The sequence below is a fragment of the Mustela nivalis genome, assembly GCF_964662115.1.
Source record: "Mustela nivalis genome assembly, chromosome: 9".
NCBI classification, from domain to species: Eukaryota; Metazoa; Chordata; class Mammalia; order Carnivora; family Mustelidae; genus Mustela; species Mustela nivalis.
In genome coordinates this window covers 80717349-80731192 of record NC_139028.1, presented here as the reverse complement: position 1 = coordinate 80731192, position 13844 = coordinate 80717349, and the positions used below count along the sequence as shown (strand labels likewise).

At 36.0% G+C, this 13844-nt stretch overlaps 1 protein-coding gene across 4 annotated transcripts in view; it reads right to left on the bottom strand.

The window, feature by feature from the left end:
* Positions 1–13844, bottom strand: part of PRMT3 (protein arginine methyltransferase 3) — a 129958-nt gene that overhangs the window by 41104 nt on the left and 75010 nt on the right. For all 4 annotated transcript variants that reach the window (XM_082747368.1, XM_082747369.1, XM_082747371.1 and 1 more), the window contains one exon: positions 407–594. In XM_082747368.1, coding sequence (XP_082603494.1) covers positions 407–594 — 188 coding nt within the window. The remainder of the gene's footprint in view (positions 1–406; positions 595–13844) is intronic.

Below are 13844 nucleotides of genomic sequence, written 5' to 3'. Positions count from 1 at the left end.
AGTGTAATTACTAATCTGAAAGGCTGGAAGAGATTTGAACATGAGATGTTAAACTGTATAGAACATATGATATGAATGAATAATCTCACTGTAAATGAGAAACTAGAATAAGGCCATGGAGGTGGTGATGAAGCATAAATGATAATACAGCAGGACTTTTCACCTTCAAAGCCCTCAGAGTAAGGAACTGTGATATACAAAAAGGTAAGTGATTCCAATGGATGATATAGTCAACTGGTAAATACTGTAACCTCAAGGTACATTAGACCGGTTAATATAGGAAGGATAGCCACTGTTTTGAAAGCCCATATATAATATCAATATGTTAATTTCAAATATTGAACTCATAAATGAAAACTGATAAAAATGGCAATTCTGTTAAAATAAAATTGGTAAAAACACCTACCTTAATACTACAAGCATCTGAAATAAGAGTCTTTGGATCTAAAACTTCCACAACAGCTTCTGGAATAACTGATTTCTTCATACAGGACATGTTGAAGCCATACACATTATCCCAAAAAGCAATTCTATCGGCATGTTTATTCATATCACTTACTGCCACAAGGCTGATAGTGCAAATATCAGGGTAGACTGTAACAGATGAAATTCCCAACAATTTATCATTATCTCCCTTTGTGGCAAAATATACTTTTTTCAAAGGCTAAATATAAATCCCCAAATCATCACTATGAATTATTAGCAGCTGATTACTAGTAGTGGGGGAATAACACAGATATAGACCAGGGAAAATAACCAAGTTCCATCTTGTAGCCCTTTAAAAAAAAAAGATTTCCATTATGGTGATGGCAAGACTAAAATAAGGATTTCAATGATAGGTTCTTATTACAATATTAAAACAAGAGAGCATAATCAAATAAACCAGAAATGAGCATATTTGTTAATATTAAATTTACAATATGCTAACTTTACAAAGATACTAAATCTTTATACATTACTCTGAAACATGTAGAAAGAGACAAATCATTTAAAAAGGGGCAATTATTGATGATGCAATAAATAGTAAGAAAGGGGAGGTACAAGATACTGAGGGAGCTCACAGCAAAAGGAGCTAATTCAGATATGGCTATAGCAGAGGTACAGGACAGTATATAAGAACTGAAGACCCCATGAATTAGGAGCAGGGAGGGAGTGTTCTAGGCAGAGTGAGCAGCGTGCATATGGGGTCATAATTTTTTTTAAAATTTTATTTATTTATTTGACAGACAGAGATCACAAGCAGGCAGACAGGCAGGCAGAGAGAGGGAGAGGAGGAAGCAGGCTCCCTGCAGAGCAGAGAGCCCGATGCGGGACTCGATCCCAGGACCCTGAGATCATGACCTGAGCCGAAGGCAGCGGCTCAACCCACTGAGCCATCCAGGCGCCCCCCTAATAAAGCCCATGATAAGATCTGCTGGCATCAAAGCAATTGTTCCTTTCAAGCCTGATGTGTGAGACACCCAGAAAAAATACTTGGTGCTATGTCAAGATAAGAACTTTCTCAAGTCCTGCCTAAGGGGCATGTGAGGCAGATGTGATCAGTGCACTGGGCTACAGCACTGGGTACTGGGCTACCATGGACTGTTGAGTTACTTCTACTGTCCTCCTCTTCCACCCACATGGTTAGGTTTCCTGTTTAAATTCCTGACTAATACAAATTCTTCAAGGTATCTGATTTGTTGCTGACTATGCTGAGCCAGGAAGAGCATTAGCTAAGGGAAACCATGTTTAGTTAGTTTGTTTGTTTGTTTATTTATTTAACATAGAGACAGTGAGAAACGGAACATAAGCATGGGGAGTGGGAGAGGGAGAAGTAGGCTTCCCGCTGAGCAGGGAGCGGATTCGGGGCTCAATCCTAGGACCCCCGGATCATTACCCAAGGCAAAGGCAAACACTGAATGGCTAAGCCACCCAGGCGCCCCACATGTTTAGTTTCTTAAACCAGATCCTTTGGTGAGAAACATTGAAGCAGAAACAGAATTCTAAAGTAACTTTGAATACTTGGCAACTTCCAGCTATCTTTTGTTGGACTTAATATGACAATCATACAAGTTTCACACATTTTTCCCTGTAACTCCATCCTTAAAGACGAATATAGTTAGGGTACAGACCAGGGATCAGCAAACATTTTCTGTAAAGTAACTATTTCAGGTTTTGTAGGCAATATGGTCTTCATTGAAACTATTTATCTTTGCTGCTAGAACTGTGAAAGCAGCCACAGACAATAAATAAATAAACGGGCTTGGCTATGTTCCAATAAAACTTTATCTACAAAAACAGGCAGCAGGCCAGATATGAACACCCCTGATATGGACAAGGGAGAAATGGATGAGGGAGGTCATTATCAGAGCCACCATATTGTGCTACTTCTAGGGAATGCCATTCACACTATGGTCTATGGGAAACTGGGTATCCTTCCGAGTCCTGTAGTACACAGACATTCAAATTAGTTCTTCTATTTCAGGTATTATTAAAAATCTTTGTGAAAAATTTAAAATATCATTAGTCCTTATATCAAGGGGTGTCAAACAATGGCTCATGGGTCAAATTCAGCCCCTGCTTGTTTCTATAAACAGTTTAACTGGAACATCGCCACCCCTCATTTATTTACCTATGATCTATGGCTACACTGTGTTCTAGAGGCAAAGCCGAGTATTTGGAACAGAGACTGGAGGGGTTACAAAGCTGAAAATATTTATTGTCTGGCCTTTGTAGAAAAAGTTTGCTGACCTCTGGCTCTGTATCAAGCTCTGTGCTATATTAGTAATATTAGCAAGAAATATGGATAACGTTTTCATAAGGAAAAAATGCAAATAGCTTGGTAATAAGTAGAAACAAACAAGAGGAATCTGACTTTATACTTTTTCTAGGGTTGAGGTATATTTCTCAAGTAATTACATTTCACAAAGATACAGAAAATCATGGTTTATTTGTTAGCATTTGGAAAGGAAATTATTTTTTATCTTTGTTACTAAGAAGAATGAATATTCATAAAGGACCTGTAATCAGTATTATAGGTCAGTTTAGTTCCATATCCACCTCCTCACAGCTGGCTAAAATTTTGGGCCACCTGCCAGAATCCTGACTAACCCTTTACTTTCACATTCTGACACATTTGTCATTTAATTTTTGTCAGATAGAAGCATAATTGAATAATTATTCCTTTTTGTAGGTGAAATTAACAAAGCACTGATTGGACAAAGCACCCTCTTAACAGACCATTTATAAATTCATGGCTTTGACATCTGTGTCCTTCTCGATTCACTGCCCAGAATTCATTTGTCACTAGAACAGCTCACATGGTGAATAGATAAAGATGGGAAATCCTTTATCCCTTAGAAATGCCTCACAAACTTTGGGACACTAAAGGGTAAGACTGAGATGCATAAAGAAATAATTCCTATAAGCACTGGCATCACTGCATGTATATAAATAACCAGAGAGTAAAAAGGTTTAGAATAAAAGGAGATAATAAGTCAAAATAAACTATTCTTTTCACAACACATGTCAACAATATGGAGAAGGATTTTAAATAGTCAAAGACAAAATGATTGATATGTATAAAGGGAAGTATACTACTAAGCTACTAAACCAGCAAACATTCTGAAGCTGAATAAGCTTAAAAACCAATTTCCAATTTATATAATAAAGATATCTTCAAAAAATCCTTATTTGGAAATTGGAAATATTTTCCCATCATTAACTTATAGATAGTGACTAGGCCCAGCTAAGCTAGCTGCAATATACACTGAAAAATTATATACTGAAAAACAGTGAAAAATGATGCTACTACAATATCCCTGAACAAAACAAAAATAACAAATGTGAAAAACACAGATCTGAAGATGAGAAAGTAGACAGTGAATAATGGAAATACTAAAGGAAACTTCCAAGCACTATGAACGATGAGCAGTGACTGATTACACTGAGATAAACTGTGTGAAAGTCAAGTCTTAATAGCATGATACTTAAATTAATTTTAAAACTTATATAAAGTATAAACCTAACACTAATCTCATTTTACTAGCTATAGCTCATTTCACTATAAATCTATAGTATACCAGATGTAACTCAGGAGAGGAATTAACCATTTTGAGCAATCATTTCATTTCAAGCATCTCATTTAATGATTCTGATTCTATAAAGCTAGATTATAATCCTCATTTTACAGATAAGAGAACTGAAAGTAAAGTAACTTGCCCAATTACCAGTCTTAATCAGCTAACTAGATAACTAGTTATCTGACAAAGCAGGGATTCAACATAAGGTCTACCCACAAAGTCTATATGCTTTCCATTATGCATGATGCTACATTTTATGCTTTTCAAATGGAAGAAGGAGAAAGAGGAGCCCCATTCCCTCCAGGTAAATAGGCACTTGTTAACGGAGAAAGAGGAGGGTGAAAGGGGTTGAGAAAGATTGGAGATTAATAAAACGTCAGGGCAAAGTGAGGAAATGGAAACATTCAGCCTTACTTATTCCAGTTGAGTTAGGGAAGGAGATCATGGTGCAAAAAGAAAAACTAAAAAGGAAAGCAACCAGGTAGAAATGAGGGAGCACTGAGTAAGCTGTACAATTCAGCTTTCTACATAAAGAATATCAAGGAAGGCATAGAAGCAAAGGGGGACTTCATAACATCTATCAGGTTTCCAGTGCAAATTCCATTGCAGAACTGTGGACAGAGACAGAAGTACTGGTGAAGCATAGACTCCCTTGTATCTGCCACTCTATTTTGCTGCCCCCTTCTGAACCATTTGTGAAATTCTCTATGTTAACAAGGCAGGGCCTGCCTCCTCTATGGAGGCTGAAAATGACAGAAGCTTCCTTTAGCTCACTCCCTTGTAAGTTAGGCATACACATATGACCTACGTCCACCAATGATAAGCATCTAAAGTTCTGGGTACTTCTCAGAGGCAGCAATGCCTGCTGTTGTTAAGATCAGCAATGTCATATGTCAGCTAGTGCCCAATATTAGGATAGTGGAATCACTTCTACGAGGTTCTGTAACATAACTTTAAACATTATTCCTGGCTGCATAGACTTCCAGTCTGGTTTTCTAGTTCTCACAAGAACCTAAAAACCTACCCTAACTATCCTTTTTATTATTTTTTTTTAAAGATTTCACTTATTTATATGACAGACAGAGATCACAAGTAGGCAGAGAGGCAGGCAGAGAGAGAAGAGGAGGAAGCAGGCTCCCCGCTGAGCAGAGAGCTGGATGTGGGGCTCGATCCCAGGACCCTGGGAACACGACCCGAGCTGAAGGCAGAGGCTTCAACCCACCGAGCCACCCAGGTGCCCCCCTAACTATCCTTTTAATAAAGTCCTGCTCTGTTGAATAGCCAAGGTAGATTTCTATTTCTTCCAACAGTAACCTCAAGTGATACAAAGGTAAATGCATATTTTAAATAAATTCTTAAAAGATCAAACAAATGAATTTTTTTTTTTTAAGATTTTATTTATTTATTTATTTGACAGAAAGAGATCACATGTAGACAGAGAGGTAGGCAGAGGTGGGGTTGGGGGAGCAGGCCCTCTGCTGAGCAGAGAGCCTGATCAGGGGCTTGATACCAGGACACTGAGATCCAAATGAACATGTTCTTAAAATAGGACTCTCCCCCTACATTTTGGTTCAAAAGGATCTGATGTGGAGCCTGAACATCCATATTTTTAACAAAAGGCCCCAGAAATTATAATGGCCTGTCAAGATCAGAAAACTGTAAGTTAGGAACTGACTGCCTTGGAAATTGTGCATTGTATTGGGCGCAGTCCTCAACTTCATAACCTTGATAATTACAACTCAAGGATGTATATTCTGAAGAACTCCAGACAAAATGTGAGCCTAGTTTTGTGAGGGAGAAAAACTTTTCATTTTGCTTGTAATGAAAGGCAATACAAACAACATTCTTTTCTAGTAATGTAGAAGAAGATATCTCCCTTCATGAGCTCCTAAATTTTCTATGCAACAATTACAATTTTACAAAACTATTACCAGTTCTAAGGATGTTTCAAAGAAATGAATCATTTCTATGTGCCCCTATCTGACCACAATTTTAATCTGACCCATTCCTGAGAATGTCAACCCTGATTACGTGATGAAGGCAGACACTGCTAGGCTTCAAAGCTGAAATTTACTCTTTTGGAATTAGCAGTTATTTTGTGGGGAGGTTCTCAAAAACTAGGTAAACATCCCATTCTTAAACAAATTTTCAGATTATTCATTTATTTATTTATAGCTCAATGGACTTGTTTCCTATTTTATTCGAAGAGTTATAGCACCTCTTGTCCCCCAAATTAAAGGAAGGAAGTATGGAATGGTAGAAGTAAAAAACTGTCTCTATTTGCAAACAACATGACGGGTCACATAGAAGAGCCTAAGGAATTCATAAAACAACTCCTAGAACTATCAGGTAAACTTAGCAAGGTCACAAGATAAAAGGTTAATAAACAAAAATCAATTGTATTTTTATAACAGCAGTAGTCAACTGAAAAATGAAATTTAAAACTTTCCACTTGTAAAAATGACCAAAAAATTAAATACTTAAGAATAAACTTAACAGGGGTGCCTAGGTGGCTCAGTTGGTTGAGTGTCCGACTCTTGATTTCAGCACAGGTCATGATTTAAGCATGGTGAGACTGAGCCCTGCAAAGAGCTCCGTGCTCAGTGCAGAGTCAGCTCAAGATTCTCCCAGGCTGGGTCGCCTGGGTGGCTCAGTTGGTTAAGCAGCTGCCTTCGGCTCAGGTCATGATCCCAGCGTCCTGGGATTGAGTCCCACATCAGGCTCCTTGCTGAGCAGGGAGCCTGCTTCTCCCTCTGCCTCTGCCTGCCATTCTGTCTGCCTGTGCTCGCTCTCTCCCCCCCTCTCTCTCTGATAAATAAATAAAATCTTTAAAAAAAAAAAAAAGATTCTCCCAGGCCCCCCTTCCCCCACTCATGCACACATAACACACACACTCTCTCTCAAATAAATATAATTTTTAATAAAGAATAAACTTAACAGAAGATGTACAAGATCTCTACATTGCAAGTTACAAAATAGTGCCAAGAGAAATTAAAGGCTTTAAAAAAATGAAAGGATATATTATGTTCATGGTTTAGAAGACTTCATACATTGTTCAGATGCTAATTATTCTCAAGTTGATCTATTCATTCAAGCCAATCCTATCTTAATTCTAGCAATCTTTTAAAAATTGACAGACTGATATAGATTCAAAACTGGTAAGATTCTATAATTTAAAAAAACCACATACATGTATATCCACACACACAGACCAAACTGCCAAAGCAAATTACAGTAATTAAGACAGTATGGTACTGATGAAAAAAGAGATTTACAGATCAAAGGAACAGAATACAAAAACATACCCAAACATATATGGCCAATTAATTTTCAATAAAGATGCCACACAATGTATCAGAAAGGATAATCATTTCAACAAAAAGTGCTGGAAAATATTAACATCTATCCTTACCTCATACCGCATACAAAATTAATTTGAAATGCACCACAGACCTTAATGTCAAAGCTGCAACGTCAAGAAAAACACAGGAGTAGGAGTATTCAGTGTAACCTTGAATAAGAGTCTTCAGATTGGACATTTTTCTTAAGAGGACAGAGACTGAGCACATTTTTTAGAGTCATCTGTATTCCTTTTCTGTGAGCTGCCATTCAATTCTCTGCCCAATATTCTATTGGGTTTGTGGTCTTATTTGTAGGATATTAAGGAAATTAGCTTTTTGTTAGTGACAGGAATTGAAAAGTTTTTCAGTCTGCACTTTCTCATGTGACTTTGCATATGGCATATGCTGATTTAGAAATTTATTTATATAATCAAATATATCAATCTTTCTAATAAAGGCATCTGAATCTAAGTTCTTGTTTAGAAAGTCACACTTCCCAAGTTTATAAAGAAATACACCTATGTCTCCTTCTAGTATTTTTACTTTTTCTGCATTTAACCTTGACTCATGTAATATTTACACTGTGTGCATTTTTTACTTTATAATTTATTGTGTTTTCTTTTTAAAAAATATTTTATTTATTTATCTATTTGACCGAGAGAGAGAGAGAGAGAGAGAGAGAGCGCAAACACACACAAGCAGAGGAAGCAGCAAATGAAGAGGGAAAAACAGACTTCCTGCTGAGCAGGGAGCATTGCCGGGGCAACTCAGGGCTCAATCTCAGGACCCTGAGACCATGACCTGAGGCCAAGACAGAGGCTTAACAACTGAGCCACCCAGGCGCCCTTGTTGTTGTTGTTTTTATATTTTAACACAGAGGGCTACCTAACTCTCTTATATAATTTACTATCGATAGTAAATTTACTATCGATAGTAAATTATATGAGATGCCATATATTATTTGGTTTATACCAGAATTCTCAATTCTGTTCAATTTATCTGTCCATTCAAGAATATTGTTTTAATTATTGAGGTTCTGTAATATGTTTTAAATTTGGTACCACTAGCCTTTCTGTCCCCTGCTCCCCCACACGAACACCCTTCTATCTCCGTTTTCCTTTACATTACTACCAAAAAATTTAAAAATCCTAATTAAAAACACCAAAACTGTTTGTTGGAATTATGTTATAATTTTATAAAATTTATCCTACAAAAGTATTAAATGGGGGCGCCTGGGTGGCTCAGTGGGTTAAGCCGCTGCCTTCGGCTCGGGTCATGATCTCAGAGTCCTGGGATCGAGTCCCAGGTCGGGCTCTCTGCTCAGCGGGGAGCCTGCTTCCTCCTCTCTCTCTGCCTGCCTCTGCCTACTTGTGATCTCTCTCTGTCAAATAAATAAATAAAATCTTTAAAAAAAAAAAAAGTATTAAATGCACACAAAAATAAAAGAGCATAATTAACTTTCATGTACTTATCATCTATCTTCAACAAATGTCTATGTTTTTGGATTACACTAAATTTTAAATTAATTTTGGGAAAATCAATATCCTTATGGCACTGATTGTCTTTTTATAAGAACATGGTCTATCTAACATGGTCTATCTTTAAAATTATTTATCTTTCTTCTGTGTTTTAGTAGTAAAGCTGTTTGCATATAAGTTTTATTTCTAGTTACGTTATTTTGTAGCTCAATAATGTACTAAACTATTTTATTATTTGTTATCATTTTTCAGTTGAGTCACGTGAAGTGCCTAGGTCTGAATCACAAAATCTACAAAAAAATTAATTTTATCTACTTTTCTTTTTTTTTTTTTTTAAAGATTTTATTTATTTTTTTGACACACAGAGAGGCGGCGGGGGTGGGGGGGGGGGAAGCAGGCTCCCTGCTGAGCAGAGAGCCTTGTGCAGGACTCAATCCCAGGATCCTGAGATCATGACCTGAGCCTAAGGCAGAGGCTTCATCCAGAGCCACCCAGATGCCCCTTATCTCCTTTGTGATTTATCTTCTATGTTCTCTTTTCTAACTGTGCTGACTAGTACTGCTGGTAAAATATTAAATAATGGTGTAATAGTAGCCATTTAAATCCTGTTTTAATTATAGAGGAAATGTGTTTAGTATTTCCCCATTAACCATGATACAGATTTTCAGTTGAGATAAGTATACTTTATCATATGAGCTATTACTGATATTTATTACATTTATATTTAATTTATTATACTTATATTTTAATTTATATTTATATATTATATTTATTATTGATATCTCACTATTCATATTTTCTCATTTAAAAATATCAAGAATATAAATTGTATTTTATCAAAAACCTTTAGACTATCTATGAATACGGGCATGATTTTATGTCTTAGCTCTAAGCCCTACTCATATGATTGATTATACAACATTTTGCTCCAATTCCCTTTTGTCTGGTATCCAATAACACCATGACTGCTACTTGCATTATGAGGGTATTTGCCTATCCTTTTTCATCCTTTAAACTTTTCCAAATAATTTTGTTTTAGATATGCCTCTATAAAGTATAGAGAATTATGGCTTTTTTTTTTTTTTTTTTTTTTTTTTGGTGATCCAAACTGATTTTTTTTTTCTCTGAATAGGTGAGTTTAACCTGTTTACATTTATGGATATGACAAACATTTTTTTGGATCATCCTTTACCATTTTATATTATCTTTTCTCTATCTGTAATTTTTCTTTTTTTTTTTTAAGTAGTTCACTACATGATCTTTTTCCCAAGGATTAGTTCTTACATTTAAGAAGTTTGTGGGGATGCCTGGGTGGCTCAGTTGGTTAAGCAGCTGCCTTTGGCTCAGGTCATAATCCCAGCGTCCTGGGATCGAGTCCCACATCGGGCTCCTTGCTCTGCAGGGAGCCTGCTTCTCCCTTTGACTTTGCCTGCCACTCTGTCTGCCTGTGATCGCTCTCTCTCTCTCTGACAAATAAATAAATAAAAATCTTAAAAAAAAATGTTTTAAGAAGTCGGTGTTTTTGTTTTCATAGCTAACTTTGTAATTACATTACAGAATACTTTCAGTTCTCTATTTTCAACACTATTAATCTCCTATCATGAACAATGATGGAATTAGTATATTTCTTTATTCCTCCCTTCCCTTTTTTCATATTTTTTTTTAAATTCAAAAGATAGATGTATTGATGATACTAACAGTGAATACAGAAGTGGGCACAGAGTTAATACACAGCTTAGTAGAAATCAAACCATATCATAGTCCAACTGACTTCAAGGTGGGAAATGGCACTTCATGTTTTTTAAATGTCACTATTATTACGGTATAACTTATATGCAATAATAAAACTTGCTGTTGGGGCACCTCGGTGGCTCAGTGGGTTAAAGCCTCTGCCTTCAGCTCAGGTAAAGATCCCAGGGTCCTGGGATCGAGCCCCACATCGGGCTCTCTGCTCCACGGGGAGAATGCTTCCTCCTCTCTCTCTGCCTGCCTCTCTGCCTGTCAAATAAATAAATAAAAAATCTTTAAAAAAAAAATCTTGCTCTTTTCTGCCTTTTTGCTGTATTATTGTACGTGATTTGATAAACACATACAGTCATGTAATTACCACTACAATTGATATAGATAGAGTCTCTCACCACAATTCTTACCACTAGACTGTAATCAATACTACTATTTTAATATTAACTCTGCAGTGCTAAATGTGCTTACAATTCTATTACTTGATTTGTCAGCTTTAAATGAGATTCCATGAATTCTTGCTATTAAATATAATGCAACTCAAGTTTATACGCTTCTTCCCACCTGCTTCCTGCATTCTTTTTCCAATTTTTGTAAAATGTAGTATTTGACACTGTTAGGGTATAAAATATATACATTCTATGTAATCATCCTAAAACATACATTTATTTTTGTCTTAATTCTAGTTGTAAAAATATGCATAGGTCATAGCACATTGTTCTTTCCCCCCAATTTTTAATTTAAATCCCAGCTAGCTAACATACAACGCAATATTAGCTTCAGTTATAGAATTTCATGATTTGTCACTTACGTACAATACCCTGTGCTCATGACAGGTGCCCCTCCTTATACCCATTAGGTATTTAACCATCTCCCTGTCCACAGCATATCATTTTCTTAGTTTTCCTCTTTATCTATAGGTTAGCTGAATGTAAAACACTATGGTTCCTGAACACAACTAGTGCTTTATAAATCTTAGCTAAAAATAGTAGAAGCAATCTTTAGTAAATACATTTTCATTAACTTTATAAAATCATTTTTATTAGTAGTCATAGTGGTAAATAAATACCTCCAAAATACTGGAGAATTTGCTTGGTGATAATAGGGAGAATATACACTCTGGCTGAGTGTGTTTTATAAAGGACTTCTTCCATACCATTGTATATATAGTGAGACATAAATTGTACCTAAATTCATGGAAAAACATCAATTGTGGTCCCTTCATGCTTATATGAATCTTTAGTATTTTTCCCCTCTCTCAAAATTCAATCATTCTTTTTAAATAATCATTGCATTAACTGTTTATTAAATCTTTCAGAAAAACATAAAAGAAAAATTTGCTTTGTAACAGGAGAACGAGCACCTGATGACTGGTGATACTCATTAGGCATACTCAAACACAAAAGAAGTTAAATGGTCTACTTCACGTTACTCATTTCTGACTTTGCCTTCTTTTCTCAATTCTGTCAATAAGCAACATTCAATAGCACTGCCTAGGCAGTTAAATGCTGCCCTCTCCTCAATATACCTCCAGATTACCTCAGTGCTAATATGAGCTACATAAAAATATGAAAAGAACCCCGACTTAGGAGCCTTCAATTCATCCCTGATGATGGGAAATACTCTGCTACTGTTTCATCAGCTATAACCTCATTATTTTCATGCTGTAAGTTCTTAATGAATTTCACTGAGAGTTCAATTTAAATGCATTAAGTTGCTGTCAGTCCTTCAGTAAGATCAATGAATACCACTCAGGGAGGTATGGGAACAGTTTCCTGAATCTTCCCTAGAATGTCAAGGCAAGAATCAGAATCAAAAAAGTACACTTTAGTAGGGATACAAAAAGGGATTCTGAAAAGAACATGAATATTGGAATTGGCAGATCTCAGTTTTTTTAAAAAACAGTCAAAGCTTGACCACTTAATATGCATCCTCTAGGACACCTTTGTTTCTAAAATTCAGAGGGCTGTTGTGACAATTATACATGTAATAATATAAGTAAAAGTATAGTATTAAGCAGCTAGTAGACAATCAAAAAATGGTAGATGATATTAGTTTCAGTTACTAAATATAACAGTCATTTTAAAAAAAGCCACTCAACTATAGACAGATGTAGCCGATTTTTGCAGGGTAAAGTATATATATAAATTCTAGCCAGGTTCATGTCAGAGATCAGTAATACATCTTGAAATGCTTGAAGGAAATACAGTGATAAAATAAATGCAAGTATTTTGAAAAAGAAAGGCAAACCATTTAAAAGCTATTATAAAAGAATTCTAGTGTACTGGAGAATTTTCTGTGCTTTGTTTTGGCCTCACTGATTTTTACGGTACCATAATTGCCAAAGTGATTTCACAGAATATGGATGGGCAGGAGGCATAATTATGATCGAGTGCTTTATGTCACTAGTTCAAAATGTCCAATTTTCATCTACCTTTTTTTACATAATAATTTTTCAGATTTTATATTTTATTTATCTATTTGAGATGAGACAGAGAGAAAGCATGAGATGAGGGGAGGGGAGGGGATGGAAGGAGAAGGACAGAGGGAAAGGGAGAAGCGAACCCCCCACTGAGCAGGGATCCATCTCAAGACCCTGAGACCATGACCTGAGCTGAAGGCAGACACTTAACCAACTGAGCCATCCAGGTGCCCCTTTATATAATAATTTTAACAACTGTACTCTGGCCACAGAAACCACTTGTTGATCTTGAAGCTTTGAGAAAGTGAAGGTTCAGGGAGAGGTGAATGAAGGGAGACAGATGCCATTCAATTCAGTTTTAATGATTTGATTCAATAAACTTACATGATGCTCTATCTATGTTCCAGGAGCAGTAGAGTTTGTTCAAGAGTCAAATATGGACAAAATATAACCCCTGCCTTGAAACGGACTGTTTGTATATAACTGTTCACAGCAGAAGGCTTATAAAAACACAATCTCACTTACAGTGTACAGAACATGAGAAAGCTTTCTAAATTTATTGGGATCCAATAAAAAATACTGATAAAAAATCCAGTACGTCCAGTATAAAAAATACTGCACTTCATAAAATGTTCTCATTAAATTACAGAGATGACAGGTTTATATATTTAGTGAAGTCCTGGAAAATTTTCCAGTAAAGTAGGTACTTTCCAACCTAGTATGAAATACTCTATTAGAAAAAAACAAACACCTAGATGTCATAAGGATTAAAAATCAAAACGAGTTTCTGTTAAGATTTTGA